This window comes from Arvicola amphibius, chromosome 11, assembly GCF_903992535.2.
Source record: "Arvicola amphibius chromosome 11, mArvAmp1.2, whole genome shotgun sequence".
In the NCBI taxonomy this organism is placed as follows: domain Eukaryota; kingdom Metazoa; phylum Chordata; class Mammalia; order Rodentia; family Cricetidae; genus Arvicola; species Arvicola amphibius.
Window position 1 is genome coordinate 46361389 of NC_052057.2, and position 22757 is coordinate 46384145.

At 44.5% G+C, this 22757-nt stretch overlaps 1 protein-coding gene across 3 annotated transcripts in view; it reads right to left on the reverse strand.

Annotated features, from left to right (window-relative positions):
• Positions 1-22757, reverse strand: part of Tnik (TRAF2 and NCK interacting kinase) — a 400877-nt gene that overhangs the window by 294227 nt on the left and 83893 nt on the right. For all 3 annotated transcript variants that reach the window (XM_038348394.1, XM_038348395.1, XM_038348393.1), the window contains exon 2: positions 14180-14245. In XM_038348394.1, coding sequence (XP_038204322.1) covers positions 14180-14245 — 66 coding nt within the window. The remainder of the gene's footprint in view (positions 1-14179; positions 14246-22757) is intronic.

Here is a 22757-nt window from a genome sequence, read left to right on the forward strand (position 1 = left end):
AAACCTCTTAGGACCTTGAGAGCCAAAAGGGCAGCTCTTTCAGACTTTGGTGGCCACAATATGAGAGCCAGGCACTAAAGCTGTTTGGGTCTCACCCTTGGCCTTTCTGAGAAGCAAAATCCTAAAGTGTTTGTCTTCTTTGTCAGCAATGGGTATCACAGTCCAAGTGAATGTCTGAATTCAAAGATCCTTCGTGGAGACAGAGACATGGTGTGGCATCCACTCAGCTTTGATGGCAAGACAAACAGCGGGAGGAGAATGAGGTAAATAGTGATCAGAGGCAGAGAGAAACGCCATCAGTGCCAATCAATCTACTGACCAGAAGCTCAAAAGTAAAGGCCTTTGGAAGGTGTACTGAGCTGTGTGGGTTTTAGGCCAAACTTCAGAGGTACAGTTGACCAAGGTATTACTCATCAACTGAACAAGCCATTTATAAATAAATGCTTCCAGACCAGGAAACAATATTCAAACAAAGAGCTCTTTTTTGGGGAGGTGGTTATCTTGCATTTCCAACAGCAGGCTGTGCATGCTTGCAGGCATGTGTGCGTGCATGTGTATGTGTTCTCCTTATCCTCTATCAACACTGGCTTTTTGGCCACATCTTAATTCCTGACATATTTACTCAGATGGTTGAGTGTAGATATTAGTTTTATTTATGCAAGCCTTTTCTTGAATGACAGATAAAACTGGAGGCCCCAAGAAGAAGTGCAACCAGGTTCCTTAAGGATCCTCATCTCTCCTCACCTCCCTATCCCAGGAATGTTGAGTATACTCAGAGGATTTGGCACCCAGCATCTGCTCCCCCCAGAAGCACTCATAGAAGGGAGTTGGAGAGCTTGTGACAGTATCCTTCAGGGAATGAGTGGTTGTGGAAGTTCTGCAGAATCTTGCAAAGCACCTAAGTGGGTACAAAATGGTAGAACAAAATGTGCTTAACAATTAGGTCAGAGAATTTCTTTCCTCCCGCTGAAATTGCCAGAAGCGGGTAGCAGAGAAAAGTCAGAACCTGCTTCATGGAAATCTCCTTTTCAGAGTAAATGCAAGCAACCCTGGCTCCTTCCAAAGAGGACAGGCTGTCCTGTGTTTTCATTAACTTTCACTATTGTGACACATCAAGAGAAAGAGGGAGATGAATGTCCCCAGATGCTGTCATCAAAATGTCTGACAATGGCTTTTAGAGTATCACTGGCGTCCCTGGGTTCCACACACCCAAATCAAAAAGGAATCACATGGTCCTTAGCAGAAGCCAATATGAGAGTCTGTGCATGGATGTCTCTACCTGGCTTTTGTGATAAATATCTAATAGTTTTTTCCTAATATTGTAGCAATTGTCCTCCAAGCAGAATGTTCAAAATTCCTTCCTTTCAGCCTATCCCAATGCTCCTTGTTGCCCTTGACCCTGAATGCAGAGCCTGTGTCCTCACGGAAGAGGAAGTACAGCATCACAGAGCAGCTCCCTGCAGCACCACTGGGGTCACACTGAGTGGTCCTCTCTCTGCTCGGGTTACAGGGGAATGACAGCTCAGTCACCTGGCAAACACCTGGCGTCGACTCCAGAGAAGTACGATTCATCACTCATCCACTCGCAAAAGCACACAGCTGCTGCCAGGAGAAGAAATCACTTCCGTTCAACAAACATGTAGAGAATCATGAGAAAGAAGCACCAAGCACATCAGGTAGTCAGCAGGTGCGTCCTCCTGTGCTGACGTGGAACAAGCCCAAGTACCGCTGGTTCTATCACTGGAGACAGGCAACGCTGGTTCCATCACTGGAGACAGGCAACACTGGTTCTATCACTGGAGACAGGCAACGCTGGTTCCATCACTGGAGACAGGCAACACTGGTCCTATCACTGGAGACAGGCAACGCTGGTTCCATCATTGCTAGAGACAGGCAACACTGGTTCTATCACCGGAGACAGGCAACACTGGTTCTATCACCGGAGACAGGCAACACTGGTTCCATCACTGGAGACAGGCAACACTGGTTCCATCACTGGAGACAGGTAACACTGGTTCTATCACCGGAGACAGGCAACACTGGTTCTATCACCGGAGACAGGCAACACTGGTTCTATCACTGGAGACAGGCAATGCTGGTTCCATCATTGGAGATAGGCAACGCTGGTTCCATCACTGGGAACAGGCAGCTGTATTGCTTTTATTGTTTGTTATACAAAAACACACTGTGTCCAAGTACTAAGAAATCTGTGATCAATTACCTAGCTCTCCATCACACTTGAATACTTTGGATGTAAAGATTAGAAGAATTATACATTGAAATAAATTATGACATCTCTGCTCTACATCTATTTTCAGTTTAAATTTCATTTTAGTCTCACTACGTTTTCCAGGCTAGCCTTCAACTTGTGATCCTACTGCCTCAGTCCCTGAGTGTTGAGGTGGCAGGTATGTACTGCCATGACTAGAGTGCTCTTATTTTGAACTCAGACATATCCAGGATCTACTGAATAGAGACTCTGAAAATGCAGTGCATGGAAATGGGCAGACATTTGAGACAAGTTGTATCTGAATTTCTTGCGGGAAATTTTCTCAGCGTAGCTAGAGGATCTAGACAACCTACATGAACAGACCCTGGAGGACTTCCACAAAGGCCAGAGTGAGTTCTCAGACCAGTTCTGTTGCTGTTAAGATGAGCATAATCCTATCTTCTCTAATTTATGGAGTCATTGCCAAGATCAAGTGAAATAAGATGTTTTTATTAAAGCTGCTGTACTCCTCGAGACCAATGATTGACTCTATAATCACTAAGACTCAGTAGAAAAAAAGTCCAGAAACCTTATGCTCCTCTACCAGACATGTGCAACAGCATCCTAAAGTTCACATGAGCTGAGAACTTCATCTTTGCATTTAGCCACATGGACAGTTTTAGGATCATGCCTGTGAATCTAGTTTTGAAAGAAAACATTTATCCCAAGCACCCAGTTTTTAAAAGTGGCAGCACATGGCTGCGATCCCAGTGCTCGGGAGGAAGGTTCCTGGGGATTGATGACCAGCCAGAGAGTCCTGTCTCGAACAAAATGTGGGGAGAATGGGAAGAACACACATGGTGACAACTTCTGGCCTACACGTGTGTGTGTGTGTGTGTGTGTGTGTGTGTGTGTGTGTGTGTGCATAGAGTTCATAGAGTGATGGTTCTGCAGTTAAGACTACATACTGCTTTTGCAGAAGACCAACTTTAGATCCCAGCATCCATGCTGGGCAGCTCACAACTGCTTATAACTCTGTCTTCAGGGAAACCCAATATCTCATGTACCTAGACTCATATGCACAGACCTACCTGCAAACAGACATATACATTCTGAAAATAATAATAAAGTTTTATGAAAGAAGAGAGAGAGAGGGAGAGAGAGAGAGAGAGAGAGATAGAGAGAGAGGGAGGGAGGGAGGGAGGGAGGGAGGGAGGGAGGGAGGGAGGGAGGAAGGGAGGGAGAAAGAGGGAGGGAGGGAGGCCCATGACCGGGCATGGTGGCATGGTGGCACACAGAGGCTATAATAGAATTGTTGTGGCTTCAATGCCCGCCTTGTCTGTACAGCAAGACCCTAACAGGGAGTGAGTAGAACAAGGAACATGGAAGGAGATAGGGACAGGGATAGGGAGAGAGAGATGAAGCGGGAGACTAAGGAGAGGCAACGACTGGAGGAATCATGATAGGGAATTCAAATTTGGAAGTAGGAGAAACTTATGGAGCCAGATGCTGGCTGTGATTGTCCATGATGTTACTGCCTTTGAAGCTGTCCTTAAGAAAGACTAAAATGGCTCCATCTGCGCTATGTGCGTCTTTGAACAAAAGGAAAGAGGTGCAGCTGGTAGGGTGACAATGAAGCGAGCACCATACGCCGCTTCCCTGAAATGATGCACAGATCAAACGGAATCTCCCCAGAAACCAACCAACATGTCAACGGCCTGCCAAGACCTTATGTCCCAGTCTGTGGGCCATAGCATACAACCACGGGCAGAGTTCCCAAAACAGAGCGCATTCTCCCTAAGGGAGACTGAACTCTTCACACAATTCAGTTCCTAGCCCTTCCCTGTAGTATACACAGACAACATGTTTAGTGTTGTAATTACTGTCATGTTAATTAGCTTGTATCTATTTAGGGTTCGAGGGGAGCCAACTACCACATTTTCATTCTTTTGTGGAAAATGGGAACGAAGTGGAACCAGAATCTCTGGGCATCTCCTTGTAAAGAGAGCAATAGGACACAGTTCTGAAACTATGCTCAGGGCCACAGAGCTCACCAGAAGAAGTCGCTCCCGACGCCTCCCCCTGCTAGGCTGCTCTCCTCATCCCAGACCCTCAGCAAGGAAAGTATGAACTGCATTTGCTTATCACACACATCCAAAAATAACCAAGTGGGTTTTTATGAAAATACATCTGAGGTTAAACTTACTATAGAGATAACAAATTCAATTTCAGTGCTCAGGAAATTGGCTATTCTTTGTAAAGGGCCTGAAATGTTTTCTATACACAAATCATTCAAAACTGAGCAGCTTAGAATTCTGCACCTATAATCCTGATGGAGTTTCATTTTGAAAGTTACAAATAACAACTCAAAAATAAAGGTCATTGTGTGGTAGTAACTATTGGTGTTTAATTACTTGACAATACGATATAATCACAAAGACATGCTGGGATCCAAAGCCAGTATCACGAGGGCGTTGTGTGCTAACTTATCTTCCAATCCACGAATTGTTAGAAGATGGCATGGAAGCATTTTTAACTAACACAGGCTAAGTGAGCACAGAAGTGTCAGTCTGTGTCTGGCCCTGATAGAAAACTCTGTCTTTTTATTTCATATCAAAAATGCAGATTATTATGGACTTGGCGTGTGGCCCATTGGTAGAGCCCTGACTTTCAGGTCTTTGGCGCTACATTTGCCATATGCATTTTCATTCCTGGAGGTCCTGGGAACCACTGGAACCTAGTGACACAAAAGGCCCCCCGTGTCTGCACCTTTAACAGAACTCGCTGCGAAATGCCACCAGAACAGAAAGATCTCTCTTTGCTATGTTAGACATTTGGAACACATCATCTTGTAATGGTTCTGTAGTCAGAAGGAACTCTGGAGACTATTCTAGCACAATCCACTAATTATACAGATGTTCCTTGACTTACAATGGGTTAGATCCTCATATACTAACTCAATCCTCATAAAGCTAAGATGCTGAGCAACACAGCTGCATTCCTGCTCAGCTAAGAGTGGTCCATACTTGGGCAAAACCTAACTCAAAGCCTATTTTATAATGAAGTATGGATCGTCTCCTGATATTTATTGATTATTGTATCAAACATGACAAATCGCATGGCTATCCAGATCCTCTTTCACACCTCTGTGGAACTAAAAACTCCCACCAGAGACCATTTGTCCCTAAAGCTAAGTCACGGCAAAGTTAGTAAGTTGCCTCAGCATACACAGTCACAGCAGAGAGGCAGAGGAACCATCTGCCTACATTTAGTCCTGCTTCACTTTGCTGTTGACCCTAAACGGGGCAATCAGCAAGCATCAAGCCTTGGTTAATACTGCTCCACCCCAGAGACCATCTACTTTATACCTTTCTATATGTTCTGTCTACCCTTTAAGACTCAAGCATCACCTCCCATAGGAAACGCTCACAGAATTATTACTGCTCTTGCAGAGCCTGTAATGCATACGAAGTAACTGACTTGTTTTGCTTTCTGAAGATTGGACAGCGAGATTATGCCATATGCATAAACGCTGTGATGCTTATTATGAAGGTGACTAAGGTTATAGCTTAAGCTGGAAAGTGTATTAATGCACTTAGAACCCTAGGTTAGAAATAAAAGGGGTCCCCCTCCCATCGACGCTTGAGGCAGGTGGGAGAGCTGGTCCTGAGGTCAGAAAGGTGGGAGAACTGGCCCTGCCCATCATCAGCTGCAACTCTCAGTAGAGCAGGCCCGGCACCTCCCATGGGAACCAAACTCAAGCTAAGCCCATAGGTGGAAGTGTGGCTGAGTCAGCCCCAAAGTTGTGAGCATGGGAGAGATGCCCCTATTACCCATCTGTCATGTGGAGAAATGGCCCTGAAATCCTGCCCATCAATAACTGAGGTGGTTAGAGAGCTGGCCCTGAGGTCAGAAGAATTGGAGAACTGGTCATGCCCCTGACCAGCTGCAGCACTAGGGAGAGTAGCCCTACCCCACTCCTGGGCAACAAGAGAACTGGCCCTGAAGGTGTAGGTGTGGGTGATCCAACCCTGAGGACGTGAAAGCAGAATTGGTCCTGTCCCTTGCCCATCTCTACCAGGGGGAACTTGCCAAAGCAATGCAGGAGACTTCACTCTGGTGGTGAGGACAGGGAAGAACTGGCTGGCTGATCAATCCTACAACTACCTGGGCCAAGAATGAGGGTTATGAATTGGCCCACCCCAATATTCACTTCATCTGTGATCAGCTAGAGCACGTGAAGGGGCTGGTCCTGCAGACCCAAAGCTGCAGGATCTCCACGATACAGGAAAGCAACAAAATAACCAAGAGGAGTTCCAGAGATGCCCCAGCATCAACTGTGTAGCAGAAACTGGAGGCTGTGAACCAGATCAACTCTTTGCAATGAACACTTGTGAGAAAAGATATTTGGATCAAAGGGTTTACTGTGTGACTCACTGTATCACACTACAACTTCTACAATGAGGTTGGATTTTTTTTCCTCCTTTTTTTCGTCCATGGCCTGAGAGGCCAAGGCCTTGACTCAGTTACAATAGCCTAACTAAACCCAGATCTCTAGAGAAGAGCCGGGATATCTGGGGTTCTTCAAGCTTTCTGGGAGGCTTCTGTGCACAGTGAGGTGAGTCCTACTAATTGCAGCCAACAGCCCGGCTAAGTTCACTATAGTAAGTTTGGCAGAAACTTTGGAGGCCCCACAGCCTGAAAAGACAATGTAACCAAGAGACAGAGATACTCAGGTGGTGACATGCAACTCACTGTATCCAACAGACCAAAGGTATAGTCAATGGCCTGAAGCCAAATTAGATGCAAATAACATGGGTGTCTACAAGAAGGGAGAACTCATCAGGCCAACCCATTTTAAAGGCAAATGGCCCTCCACTTGCTGAAAAAGAGAAATGAAATTGTTATCCCCAAATTTACCCACTAGCAAAGAAAATACTCTAAAACCATATAACAGTCTTAAAAGCTATACTGTAGCAAAATGCATCTATGGCTCTGAACAAAATTTTGTGCACACCACAGCATCTTAAAGACATTGTGCCAATCAGTGTTTTACACTAAAAAGATTGCACAATTCTCTACCCCTCCAAAAAGTGTTTGAGTATGCTGGCTGTTTGAATGCAACCATTCAGTACCCTTAACACTATCACTAGTTTCTTGGAATAGGTGAGTTATCCTGAGCTAAACAGTGCAGAAACTGTTTGTGAAGACCAGCATCCCACTTGGCCCAACAGCCGGGTTTACAGGAGAGAGGAGCGAAAGCCCTGCAGGTGTGTTTCACAGAAAGGGCCTCTAGATGCAATGAAGTGGAAGCCCAGAAAGCTGCTCCAATGAGAACCAGCCCTACATACAGCCATTTTCATGTCTGTGTCTTATTGGATAGCTTAAGAGGTACGAGGCTGAGATTCTTGCAAGGAGAGAAAATTGGGAAACCTGGTGGGGCTACAGGAGACACGTCTTCTGGATCCTGCAGGGGGGTTCAGACTGTTGGCAGAACGACTGCACAGGAAAGCACTAAAAGTCTGGCCTTTGAGGTCTGCTTCCCTCTCCAACATAAAGATCCCAGAGCCTTTGGCGTAAGTGCCCATGTGTGCTCCACTTAGAGCTAAGCATCCCACTATCTCTCATTCTCTTCACAGTGTCTTAAGATAAAGTCTCAAGGCCTTATACATCAGAATGAGTTAAAATAGACACCTGGATAATACCATGGTTAGACTCAAACCAATCTCAGAAGGTGGGCTCTATAAATCCATGTTTTTAATTCTGCCACCAGCCTGAACCCCACAAAATTATTCAAGCCCATTCTGTAAATTTCTACTACACAAACGGACCATCTAACATAAAGCTCATGATCATACACTACAATACAACATTTGGTTTATTACTTCCTTGCAAATATACAGACACTCATTTTTTGAAAAATGTTGAAAATTGAAAGGTTTCTAAAGAGAATTATCTAGGGATAATGGAGCTCAGGTGAGCCTCACATCCACCACGATCCACGGTGCGTTAGGCAGGGGGGCTGTGATGACTGAAAGTCTCATGGCTTGTTTTCCTTCCTTATGTATTTGAATGGTTCAGCGTGCATGTAAGCAAAACTAGAACACAACTGAGAGAGTAGCCAGTAAGTTGATACAGAAAATTGTTGCAGCTGAGAAAATCTACAGCCGAGCGAAGCAGAGGATGGAGGATGTTGGTAAGTGCTCTCTCGGGCAGGATCATCTGAGTGGTGGCCTGGGAAGGAGGGACTATGAGATAAGAAACAGCAGAGTTCGAAGCAGAGAGCACCACAACTCCAAAGGCCAGCCCCGGGGTAAGAAAGGGGTCCTGAGAAACTATGATAAAAATTCAATAATACATGCCAAAGGCTTAGGAAATGTAAAATCACTGGCATGCATATAGTAATTTAATATTACTATATTAATATGTAATATAGAGATGGATCAGTGGTCAAGAACATTTGCTGCTCTTACAGAGGACCTGGGTTCAGTTCCAACCACCTGTATCGTGTGGAATAATCATTTTTAGTTCTAGTACCATGGGATCTGATGCCCCCTTCTGGCCTCTGTGGACACCAAGTACACACATGGTACACATGTATAAGTGCAGGGAAAAACACTCATTCGCATAAAAGTTGAAAAGTAATTGAAGAACAGAAGGTAAGAAAATGAAGAGCTTTGGTCTACGTGGATTAACTGAGCCACTGAGACTATGGTGCCTGGAGGAAGGGAAAGTGATGGACGTTTAGAGCAAGGAAAGAGGGACTTTGGGTCTCTGAAGGATGGGCATTCTTATGAAAAAAAGATTTCATTTTAAATTGTAAATAGCTGTAAGGATATGAAATGCAGTTGAGAGAGAAAACATCCCAGGAAGGGAGAACTTCAATAAGATGACACACATCAGCCATAGTAGCAGAAAATGAGCTGAATGGAACGGAATGAGACCCAGGCAACCAGGTGACCAGAGTACAGCCCTCTAGTGGAGGACCGGTTGTGAATGACCCATGAGGATCCTTACAACCCTTTGAAAACACACGCCAGCAGTGCCTTTCTGTTTTAGCTTCTCCGTCCTCTCCTGTGCCAACTAAACCAACAAGGGAGAAAGGGTTTGTTCCGGCTAACAGCTCAAGGTCGAGCCCATCATGGTGAGAAAATCAAGCCACCCGAGGAGCTGGTCACATGGTCACATGTATGCACTATCAGGAAGCAACACTGGAGAGTTTCTCTCTACTGCCCAGGATGCCAGCCAGGGGGTGGAGCCACCTGTGGTGTTTGCTTCTTTTCACCTCAACAAAATCAAGACAATCTCCTGACAGACAAGCCCACAGGCCCTTCTCCTAGGCAAATCATAGTTCTGTCAAGTTGACAATCATCGGTACGATGGCAAAGTACCCAAGCACTAAAGCCAGCATGTTTGTGCTTCACATCCTCAAAGAGGACTGAAATGAGACATGTAAGACATATTGAAGAACCCATATATTCCCATTTGAGTTTGTCACCCTGGAGCACAATGTGTCTCCTCCAACTCTGCAGGAACAGTCTACACCTCAAGATGGAAATTAAGAAATAGGGTAGACCAATGTTCATCTTAAACATGAGGTTAATTTTTCTAATAAGTGTTACTTAATTATTTTGAGTTATTAAAATAATCTCTCTATATTGTGGTGTCCTCCACAGACTCATACACTTGTATACCAGTAGCTGGTGTTTGGCCAGCTATGGAGACTTTAGAAGATGGAGCCTTGTCTGAAGACTGGCATGGGCTTTGAGGATTGTGAGTCTGGCCCCTCTTCTTGCTTTTTCTCTCTATGCATCCCGGTCCCATTCATCCCTGCTGCGACGAAGAACAATCCAGAATCAACTCTTTCTTCTCAAAGCTGCTTCTGCTCATGCTCTTTCACAAGGCCAAGAAAAAAGTGTCTAGTGCATTCTTTTTCACCAAAGTGTAGCCAGAGGCCACTGGACTCCCAATAGGGGCAGGGAATGCCATAACCTTTAGCAAATGGCTTGTGACTGTGCTGATTGCTTTTAGGGTTGTTTATTTTCTGTGTTGCTTTGGAATGCTGAATGTTATTTGTTCCGTTTGCCTTTCATTTATCAAACATAACTCAGTTTTTATTAACTTTAAGGATCCACACTTTATTCACGGACTTTGACAACGTGCAGAGTGGTATATTCCTGGCCCCCAGTGCCACATAATACATCAAGATGACCTACTATCCACACCTCTGATTTTTTATTATTTGCTTAGATGCTTTATTTTGTCATACAGAGTTTTATACATTTTCATGCAAGTATATAATGTACTTTAAGCATATTCTTTTTTATCACCCACTATACTCCCCTTTAGCTATTTTAATTTTTATTATTATTTTATGTGTGTGTGTTTTACATATATGGTTGTGCATCATGTGTATGCCTGGTGCCCCGGGAGGCCAGAAGAGGGCATGGAAACCCCAAAGTTGGAGTTACAGATAGTTCTGGGCTACCATGCAGATGTTGAGAATCAAATCTGTGTCCTCTGAAAGAGGTTAAGAGTCAGTACTCTTAACCACTGAGCAATCTCTCCATTCTCCTTTGGTTTGTTTTATATGGGAGGCTATGGACACAGGGAGATACTGTTCTCTTTAAAAATTCCTAATGAGCCAGGCATGGTGGTGGGCACCTCTAATCTTGGCATTGCGGGGACAGAGGCAGGTAAATCTTTGCATTTGAGGCATCCTGGCCTACAGAGTGAGTGCCAGGACAGCCAGGTCTATACAAAGAAATCTTATCTCATAAAAAAAAAGAAGGAAAAAAAGAAAAAGTAAAAAGCATTTTTCAAATTATTCACCTATGCCATCTAGTAAATAAAATTAAAAATAAAACTAAATCAAATTACCACTTGATTAGTGTTAAAGATAATTCTTCCAACAACATGTAGCCATAAGCTAGACTTGGGAGGGAGGCTGAAGGGAGCTTTGGAAAGTTACACATTATTTAATGGCTTGTGTATAAGTATTTCTATTTGTAAGCTAGAAGTATCTGTCTCTGATGCAGGTGCAACTCTTAAAAAACTTTTAAAGACTGTATGTAGTTTTTATTTGTCATATGATATATGTTTCTTAGAAGCTACTTGAAAGCAAAATTGGGCTGTGACTCTCATACGAGAGCTTATTAAAGCATCCTATGATAAATATTCCATAGAATAAAGGTTATTCAATTACTCATAAAATTATACACTACTTAGTGAAGCTCAGTATCACCAACAGGCAAAATTGCATAATTAAATTACAGCAATTAATAGGTTTAATATTTAATGTAAAGAAAACATTTGTCATACAATAAAATTTGTGGAAATAAATTCCGTCCCAAGGCTGCAGAATTTCTGTGCATGCCTACAGTATGTTATCAATGTGCCTATTCCGCAAAAATTATAAAATCTGGGTGGGAAAAGCCATTCCCAATTAAATCAGCTTAAGATTCTCATCCTTCAAATTCAGATGCTGCTGCTGTGCTTTGATACTGTAACAGCTAGGCAGCATCAGGACCACATTGGTCCCGTGGAAAGAGGACCATCTCTGGCCATGAGGAACACCACCCAGCCTAACCCAGTGGCCTAGAAAACAAACCCAGGATTAAGCAGGAAGTTATGATTCCATAGGCAAGGAAGCTCAACTCCACACAGTTCTGAAGCTACATTCTCACTGGACTCAAGTGAGAAAACCTGTGACAGCCACAAAACAGTAACTGCTACTGAGAAAGAGACCCTATCTCCTGTCTCCAGGTCACCTGTCCTCACCGTGACCTGACTGCAATCTCCCCTTCTAATGAAAACGGAACCTTTAGGATAACAGTGTCAACTACCTACCTGCTGGGGAGGCCCACTCTTAGAAAGGTGTGAGGCTCTTGAACACTTGCTGAGTTCTTAATCGGACTTAGGTTCTTGTTTCTCATGCAGTGCCATGAAATTTGAGCAATCTGGATTTCCCAAAAGGCTTCGTTTCTAATTGAAAGCTGCATTCATCATTTTATTACTATTGTGATACAATACGTGGGGGAAAGCAGCTAAAGGAAGGAAGGATTTCTTTTGGCTCACGGCTTGGCTACTACAGCGCACCGGGCAGAGAAGGAGCACCACAGGAATGTGAGGCTGCTGCTCAGACTGCACCCCAGTCAGAAGGAGAGATGGATGCTGGTGCTCCTTTTAATTCGGTCTGGAACCCCAACAAATAGGTCAGCGCTACCAAATTTAGGGTCGGCTTCCAACCTCAGCTTACCAAATCCTGTAGCTCCCTTACAGACATGCCCAGAACTTTACCTTGTAGGCAACCCTGGACCCTGTCAGGATGACAGTACTGCATACATTTGTTCTATCCTCTTGCAGGGTTGCACAGTTCTACCTGCTGGATTAGTAGATGAAGCTTCTAAGTGTGTCCTAAAATCTACTCTATAGTGGGAAGCGTCCCCCAATGCCATCCTGAAATGAACAGCACACGACTATTGCTCCACCACATAGACAAGAAATCAGCAGTCATTTTCTGTCTAGAATAGAGTTTACTTCATTAGCCACGTTACATCATGGGTTCAATCCAATTTCTCAAGCTGCAATAACACAATCATCCAACCTAATTATCTTCATTGCAAGTATTTAAAAAGCACTTTCTGAGAGCCATCTCTTTCTGTGTCAGGCAGGATCAACATCAAGTCAACAGCTCATCGAGGCTCTGTTGTCTTCTTGGAAAGGCTTAATACTGTAGGAAAGGGTTGTTTCTCACAAGGGAGGATTGTCTCTCACCCTAGGAACCAAAAAAGGGCTTCCTGGTCAATAAAAGCATCCGTGCGTAGCCACTCACAGCCGTGCTTTGAAAACTAGATTCTCACGATCCCTTAAGCATAGCTGCTGCACTTTTGACATCCTACAGGACTGAGAATATCATAGCCTGTATAACTTCACCAACGCCGCAGGACTGAGAATATCACAGCCTGGATAACTTTAAGAATGCTGCAGCACTGAGCATATCACAGCCTGGATAACTTCACCAACGCTGCAGCACTGAGAATACTACAGCCTGTATAACTTCTACAACACCTTGGGTCATTGAAAGAGGCTTAGGGCAAAGAAGGAATTTTTTAAAGCAGGACAATGAGAGATAATTTGTACATGAAATTCCACCCCAGACCACCACCCAGTAGAAATAATAATGGCCGCTCCCTGGAAATGCTCCAGAGGACAGGTTTGTTTTTGAAGGACTTTTAACAGACCATTTACCAAACGTTCCCAAACTCTATTTCCAAAACAATTTATCTAGGCTTCTTTTCAATCATCAAAAAAGGAATCAGCCTATAACTTTTTTAAAAAAAATAGATAATTTATTAGGAGAAAAATGCCTTTTACACATTTTAGATGAATTTGTGATAAAATTAATAAAAGAGCAGGAAGTCCAATCCCAATTCAAACTAGCTATTTCACTGCTCCCTAACTTGTGGGTTCATCATGGTCCTGGGCCTCCGCTTGCTGTCGAGCATGCTTTCTCCTAACCCTGTGAAGAGCTCATTTGACCTGTGCCCTGAGCAAGTAACAAATTCACGTCTGTGGCTGGGGAAGCCTAACAGCTTGAGTTTTAAAAGGGAATGTTGTCCTCTGCTCCTTTGGAAAGCAGCTTGGCGATGCTGAAAGTGAAGGAATCTCACCACTTCATGAGCCCCAGATAATCAACATCCGAGGCTTGCTTCCAATTACAAACACTGTGGTGTACACTGCAGGAGAACACTCAAGCCTTGAGCCCACCCCTACCCCACCCCACTTATGCTTGTGCAGGCAGTTCAACCACAGCTACATCCGAAAGGATGGAGAGTGAACTCACTGATGTCTGATGTTGCTTGATGTCTATTGTGATGAGGCATTTAGGGAGAACTATGGACGGCTCTGCTATTTGGCACTCAAGAACCAGCGACACACACAAGCCATGGCCAAGCTTAACGTTCTTACCTTATAAACTTGACCGTACGTTCCATTTCCGACCAGTTCCACCAACTCAAAGATTCCTGCAGGGTCCTGAAGAAAAACCAACAATCAAAGTTTAAAACGCCATCCAAGACCCTGTCATTATCAAAAGCAAATACTCAAAATAAGCAATTAAATCACTTGAATTTGAGGGGAGGACAGTTTTTAGATGCACCTACTGAATAGTATGAATTTTTTAAAAAACGTTTAATTAGACCACAGCTATGAAATTAGCCAGTTCACTTTGTTTTTATGTCACACTTTTATGATGAATTTAAATCAGAGAAAAGGAAATTGCTTTCCATCCAAATAAAAGGAGTGGCTGGGGAAGTGACTTCACAGAGTCTTTGCCCTGCTGTTGTGGAATAATCCTTTTGTACAAAGGGAAAATGTGCCACTCTGGTTGGTTTAATAAAAGCTGAATGGCCAATAGCTAGGCAGAATTTCCAGGCACAGAGGATGCTGGGAAGAGGATGGGGAAGACACGAGGAGACCCGCAGGAAGTGGGAAAGCAGGATGGACAGAGCATAGGTGAGGTAAGTGAGCATCCGGGCAGCATGTAGATAAATAGTAGTTAATATAATAAAGAGCCAGTTAGAAATAAGCCTGAGCTATCTGCCAAGTCTTCATAATTAATAGTAAGTCTCTGTGTGATTATTTGGAAGCTGGCTGGTGGAACGGAGAAAGACTGGCTACACCATTCATGCAAAAGGACCTGAGTTCCATTCACAGGGTCCACTTTAAAAAGCTGGGCATGGCAGAACATATCTAATATCCCAGCACTAAGAGCTGGAGACAGGAGGGTTCCTGGGACTTGTTGCCTGGCCAGTATAGTAAGTAATTGCTTTCCAGGTTCAGTGAGAGAAAGAAAACCCTGTCATATAAAGTGGAGAGTGCCTGAGGGGATAGTTGACATCGACCTCTGGCCTCCATATGTGCACACATATCCATGCACACCACACCTATATCCACATGTGTGTATCCCCACATTCAAACAACAAAAAAGAATCAGCAATGTTCTCGGTATGGAATCAAGGTGCCCTTGCAGCAACACTGAGAAACTATGAAAGGTACAGGTCACCTTGAGCAGTTTTTGGACTATTTCTACTGAAATGCCTGAGCTGTTCACTAGAGTGGATAGCAGGAAGAAAACAAGATATGCTGGCTAGTTTGTTTGTTTGTTTGTTTGTTTGTTTGTTTTTAACAACATGAGCAAGAGTGATCTAGGAAGAAGAAACCTCAATTGAGAGAATGACCCCCATCAAACTGGCCTACAGGCAAGTTTGTGCACGATCTTATCGACTCATGATTGATGTAGGAGGGCCCACCCAAGCGTAATGCCATCATTGGCCTGGTGGTTCTGGGGTGGAGAAACAGCGGGATGGTGAGTCCCGGAGAGTAAGCCACTAAGCAGCTTCTTCCATTGTCACTGCTCTTGCCCCCCCCCCCATGTCTCTGTGCTCGCTTGAGTTCCTGCCCTGACAGTGATCAGGACATAGAAGCCAAGTAAACCCTTTCTCCCCACTTTACCTGTGGTCATGGTGTTTATCACAGCAACCTGATACATGTTCCCGAAGCATGAGACAGTCTTCTTTACGGAATTCAACAGTCCCGAAGAAAGAAACGGAAATCTAGAAAGCCACCTCCCTGAATGCTTTTCCCTCTCATATCTGCAATGCTGCCCTTGTACAGTATGTGTTTGCAGTACTCACAGGGTAAATGCGGGATTTGGAATTCAACCTAAGAGAAGGATTATGGAAGTTTAGGGCAGCAAACGGGTTTCTACCAACCCTCCCCTCAAAGCCAACTAAGTGCCATGGGGCTCCATGAATGTCTGGGAGTCACTGCTACTATTGCTAAGCCACAATCCCAAGAAGTGGAGAGGAAAATGAATCCATAAAGTCCACAAAAGTCCATAAAATTCAAGTCTGAGCTAGAAGGTAGCTTTTACCCCTAAGATTCCTAACTGATAAGAAATTGTTTCTTTAAAGAAACAAACTGAGACAAAAAATTGGCTCAGGAGATAAAGGCCAGCAAGCCTGAGGACAGGAGGAATCTCAGGAACCACTTGGTGGAAGAAAAGAGTCAAGCTCCAGCAGGTTGTCCTCTGAACACACACACACGCACATGTACACACACACACACACACACACACACACGCACACGCATGCATTCACACGCACATGCACACGTATGCACACACATGCACACACACATAATCACACACACATACACGCTAAAAAAATAAAGTGTTAGGCAGGGCAAGGACAGGGACAGGAGATATTTAGCGCAACTAATTACTGCCCTGTCAGCATAAGAGCACAGACCTGCCAGCTCTAATGATTTCTCAAGAAAACCCAGACATTTTCCTTAAGGTGTGATCTAATTTTTAAGTGTTAGTGACTTAACTAATGTGTGTGTGTGTGTGTGTGTGTGTGTGTGGAGAGAGAGAGAGAGAGAGAGAGAGAGAGAGAGAGAGAGAGAGAGAGAGAGAGAGAGAAAGAGGTTAAAAACAAAACCTGAGAGCAGAGCCTACCTCTAGTAAACGCACAGAAGAGCAAGCACCTGATGCATGCTATGGCAGAATGGAGGGGACCGACCTGTTAGCATCAGACATAGGGACCAAATGAAGCTGTAACTTGAGCACTGTGTGACCCCAGGAGGGCCTGGAGGCACAGGCTAGTGTCTGAGCCAGCCAAACACAGCTTTTATCCTGCCATGACCCCATGAAAAGCTGACTATTAATACCTAATAGTAATCACTTTTGGGTTTTGACAAGGTTGGATAGCCAAGGCTGGCCTCTAATTCACTATGTAACCCTGTGTAAAGGGTGACCTTTAACCCTGACCCTCCAAGTGGAGGGGGATCACAGGTGCTAGGTTGTACTAGGAAGGTGAAGAAAGTGAGGAATGACCACTCCAAGGTGTAGCTGCAGGGAAGGTTTTATCGTAGACCTGAGGGAGAGAACAGTCAGAGGCATCTGAGAGTCCAGAGCAGCAAGAGAAAGTAGTAGACTAAACATGGCCAGCAGAGTAAACTTGGTCATGGCGGAGGGCAAGAGAGGAAGCATTAAGAGAGGAAGACAAAACTAAGAGGGTGCATGGCCAACATGGCAGGATTCTATAGGAATGAGAAGCTGGGCAAAGGGAGGCCCATAAACTAGAGAAAGCAGTTCAGGGCAGGGGCGGGGTGAGAAGAGCTGAGGAGATCCATGGGCAGTTGTGACACTCAGAAACCCCTGAGGCCAGCGTGTGCTTTAGTATGCTAATAGGCACCAGAGATAGCCAGTTTCTTCTGGGCAAAGTATTTTGTGAACTGGACCACATCCCTAGCCCAAGTAACCACTTTTATCCTGTGTGCAAAACCACAGCATTACTGAAGTGGAAAGGGTTGCCTCAGAACCGCCACTCCGATATTCCCAAGGAAGGTGGCAGATAAGTTAGCCTTTTTGAAAACTCGTCTACACGAATCTAGACCTCTCCCCTCAAGCCAATGCTTAAGGATCTTTCAAAGACTCCACCTAGAAAGCTAGGGAGCTGGCTCAGCAGGTAAAGGGCTGGCCGTGCAGGTGCAAGGAGCAGGTGGGATCTCCTGCATCCATGAAAAATACCAGGCTCGTGTAGTGGCAAACCTGTAAGCCTAACACCAGGGAGGCAGAGATGAGAAACCCACAGAGGAAGCTCGCAAGCTAGCTACACTGTTGAATTGGTGAGCTCTGGGGTCAAGTGAGAGACATAAGGTGACAAGTGTCAGGAGTGACAGCCCTATGAGCCAAGCAATGGCCATGCTGAGGAGTTAAATTGTGCCCACTGCAAAGGATAATGGTGCGGGAGAATTGTCTGTATTCTGTCAATCATGTTTTAAATAAACACTGATTGGCCAGGCAGGAAGAATAGGCGGGTCAACCAGACAGGAAGTAGAGGTGGGGCAATGAGAACCAGAGAATGCTGGAAAGGAGGAAGCCCATTCCTCCCACTCCTGCCCAGACCATCGAGAAGCAAGATGTAACCTGCCAGCTGAGAAAGGTACTGAGCCACATGGCTAACATAGATAAGAATAATGGGTTAATATAAGTGATAAGAGCTAATAAGTAGCCTGAGCTAATGGGCCAATCAGTTTTATAACTTATGGAGATCTCTGTGTGATTTTCTTTGGGACTTGCCGGCTGTGGGGAACAGGGCAGGACAGAAACCCCAACAAGCTAGCCCTCATGTTACAGGATAATCCCAAATAGATTTTCAATTCTCCCTCCCAAATAAATATTCAGATTAGGGCACAGGATTCTAGGCTGAAATCCTTGCTCCATACCCCCTGCCAGGTTGCACATGGCCTGGGGGAGGAGCTAGAGTATATAGAGACTGGCAGGAAAGCCAGCACCCTGGTGGGTAAGGCTTTCCAGGTGCAGCCTGTGTGCAGAGGAGTGACCACACCCCTGCAGTTAACCCCCACCCCCGTTGGCTCCATAACGAATCACAGTAATCCATTGGTTTCCAAGTAACCTTTGCAGAGAATCAGGCCTTGCTTCATCTTTGGGATCTTGGGAGGAGGGGTAGACCTTGCTTTACATAGGCACCAGGGAAGGAATTTTAACAAGAGTAATGAGTAAGATATTCATTGTCAACCTCTGGCTTCCATACATATGCATATTCGTGCATGTGCCCACACACATACAAACATACATATGTACTCCACATACATATCCAACAACATCAGAAACAGGAAACTTTCGGTCACTGAGAAAAGCTGGAGTATTAACTACTCTTACAGAACCCAAAAAGGAAACAAGCAAATAACAGAAGGCGCCAGAAATTCTAGTGAAGCCCACTTAGTCCACAGAAGAACAGACCAAGAGGGGGGAAACATTTAGGAGACAGCAGCACTGAGCCATAATAAGACACTGTCAAGGCCCCCTGGGAGCCCACGGAGAAATGTTTAGTTTTCTAAAATCCTAAGCCACTTGGAAGAGCAGGTTTTATTACACCACCATTAGAAAGAAATGAAGAAGGGGGGATAAATGGTAGCAGCTGCTGCTTGTTTCTAAGCTGTGCTTCCCAGAAGTTTGTTTGTTCAGTGATGTTTCTGCAGCACGTTGGGAAAGGAGCTCTCCATGGGCTTGAAATCTCAACTTTAAAAAAAAAGTAAAGAAAGAGAAATCCAGCCTTGATAGCTCACAATTACACAATTAGCCACCACTTGCGTAAAAGAAGTTGGAGAAAAAAAATAAAATAAAAGAGTTAAAAGAATCAGAATGTAGAGCCAAAGACCTAGACACCGTACCATTTGTTCTCCATCTCAACAAGCTGCTCCAGTCCCTGTTGCCATCACCTCCCAGCCACGCTGCACCATTCACCAACACGTAAAGCTGCCACACACGGAAGTCCCTATAGCATTCCCGGCTCTGAAGATATCCATGAAGCCCACTGGTGTCACAGGCTGTCAGGACGTGGCTGTGTGCAAGGCGACAAGGAGGAAATGCTGTCCCTAATAATCATGTTACAGAGACAAACTTGCACAGAGACAGAGCTGGCTTAATTCTCCTTCTCATGTTTGCTTAGCTGTCTCAAAGCCAGTATGGGCAGTGCAGAAGAAGGTTCTGCACTCTGCGGAGAAAAGAGCAAATCACTGACATTTACAGACCTGGGAATCCCTGTTGCCTACATATGCCTTTATTCAGATCTTAACCTTTACTTGGAAGCACAGAAGAGGATTTAATTCCAAGTTAGAGTAGTTTACATTATTTCATAATAAAATGTAACTGCATATCACAAGGCAGCTTGTTTCCTGGAAGAAAATGTTACTTTCCAGCAAATGCTGATAAAGACAATTTGATTAGTTGTTATAATAAGAAATTGAAGTAATAGCCAACGTTTCACGACCACTTATGTGCAGGGGCCTATTCTCAGCATCTTCTATAAATGGCGAATTTAATTATCACAATTCTGTCAAGTGGGTGGTGCTTTTTGATTTTGTTTTGCGGCACTGGGAGTTGAATCTAGGGCCACATGTGTGAGTTAAGCAAATGCTCGATCACTGGGTTATAACTTCAGTCTTTGTTTTCACTTTTATTTGGATGCTGTCTTGCTTGTTTTGAGGCTTTGGTCTCATATATTTGAGGCGAACATCAAAAAATAGTATGTATCCAAAGGTGGCCTTGAAATTCTGATCCTCCTGACTTCACCTTCCATTACAGATATCTTCTGCCATTCCCTGTTTGCAAAGAGGTAGAGATGGAACCCAGAGGGGTTTTTTTGTATTCTTTTAAACACCACCTGCCCCATTAGTTTCAGCCTCTTATTGGCTAATTAACCCATATTTAGTAATCCGTGTAGTACCACGAGGTGGTCGCTTACCAGGAGAGATCTTAACCTGTGTCCATCTCGGAGAGGAGAGGCATGGCGACTGTCTGAGCCATCTACCTCACTTCCTTCTTCCTGTTCTGTCTACTCCACCTACCTAAGGGCTGGCCTATTAAATGGGCCAAGGCAGTGGAACCCAGAGTTTTGCACATGCAAGCAAGCACTCCACCAACTGAGCTTCAGCCCCAGGCCCTACTTTTTGAGTCTAAGGTCCAGGCTTGCCCTTGATCTATAGTGAAGGTGAGCCCTGAGCTGGCAGTCTCTTGACACTAGCTTTATTTCACATGCCTCCACCGCCAGGCATGAACTGCTATTGCTAATGCTACCTTTAATGGTCTTCGGGTGAGGAAACTGAGGCACAGTCCCAAATCAGAATTCTCAGCCCCTAATTCAATACCTACTATCTTTCTGGCTTTGACAAGATTCAGAGCTGCTCTGTACCTTGGTCTCTTCAATCTAAAATGAGAACTTAATTTCCTACCTCCAGGGTAGCTGGGAGGATTGAGAAAGTTTCTAGTCCAGCCTGGGATCTGATATATAATCACACTTCAATAATCATCCATCATCTTCCATTCCTTCCCTTTTGTATATTTCCAAATGAACTCAGTTAATAAACAAGGAATATGCCACAGGAAAATCCAGCCAGTCTTTTATAGATTTCTAGCTTTAAAATCACGTAACATTAGAAAAGCCAGGCAAAGAAAAGCTATTGCTTTTCAATCAGTAAATCAGCAGTATCACCTCAGGCTTAGCAAACAGGGTTAGATATTTATGGACAAACGAACGCCTTGTAAATGTGAGGTGATTGAAAAGACTCTAAGGCTTCCTGGGCGCTCACTGGGATGAATTCGCTCCTCTATCAATTGATGACTAAATGCCTAAATGGCAGCATTGATATCCAGGGCCTGGTTCTGCAGCTGGCTGATGAGATTTAAGATCCAGGAATTAATATTCCTAGTCTCGGGGTTAGAATGTCCTTCTTCCAAGCCCCCCAAATGATGCTAGATTTATTGGAATACAAGTCACATGTCAAGGATTGGAACAGGTACTCTTGGGTCTCTATTGAGGATACTGCTTCCTCTGTAAGGCTAATAATGCTATCGATCCTTTTCTTCATCATCCCAGGTTTTGAGAAAGAAGATGAAGGAACAGCAGGGTTCATGAGCAAGGGCCCAAGTCCTTCAGGATGTCCAACCTGTGGTTTGTGGGCCATGTGAATCCCTGAGTGCCTACAAACATGTCCCAGGACACTTGTAGACCACAAAGTGATATCAAGAGGTTGAAGGCCCCTTCACTTGTAGGCACAGCATAAGACTCTCAAGCAGAATCTCTTACTTGGAGTCCTAGTCCTTTGGCAGGATAAACAGACCCCAGAAGAACTCGGATGGTTGATACAGCTTCTAGAACTCCTCTACCCCCGGATTGCCCACTGACATCTGCCAGACAACTGTGCTTACTCTAAACTTACTGGCCTGAAAAAGACCAAAATGTTATTTCCCATAGAGCCATACTTAGCAGCTGTTTTGTTGGGTTTCAGCCCTAACTGACAAGCATATGCTTACAAAAGCAAGACAGAATGAAGCAAACAGGAACAGGGGAGAGTCCACATTTATCTGGAGCCTGCGGGCTTTTTCCACACCATCCTTCCAAAGCAAGTACCAAGTGCGGAAGTGTCCCTGCTGACTCTGCATCCTTAGATTCTAGTCCCTGCTGCCCTCACAGGGAGGCCAGGTCTTTCCCAAGCAAGTTCTTACTTCCTGTCCCTTTCTAATTTAAGGGAGTGGGGTGACAGAGGCGTCAAAGATCATGCCTTACACAATAGAGCTTACTTAACCTCTGATATCCACAGGCACCATCCACAGCCACCTGCTGGGTTACGCTTATTCTAAACAGAAGCCCCTTGTCCAAGTTGTTCCAGCAGATTGAGGAAAAGCTACCAGTGAAGTGCTGCAATCTGCCAGTGAATATGGCGACAGTGGCACCGAGGAAATGGGCCAAGACCCACCCCATCCAGAACAGCCAGAATGAAGACCAGAAACCACTCTTCATTTCATGCTGGCCCAAGCCACACTGGAAGGGGAAAAATCCAAGGAGAATAATGTATAAAATAAGGGATTGGAGATACAGCTCATTGGAAGACCTTGCCTGGCATGCAAAAGTCCCTGAGCTTGAGCCCTGTTTTTTTTTGTTTGTTTGTTTTGTGTGTG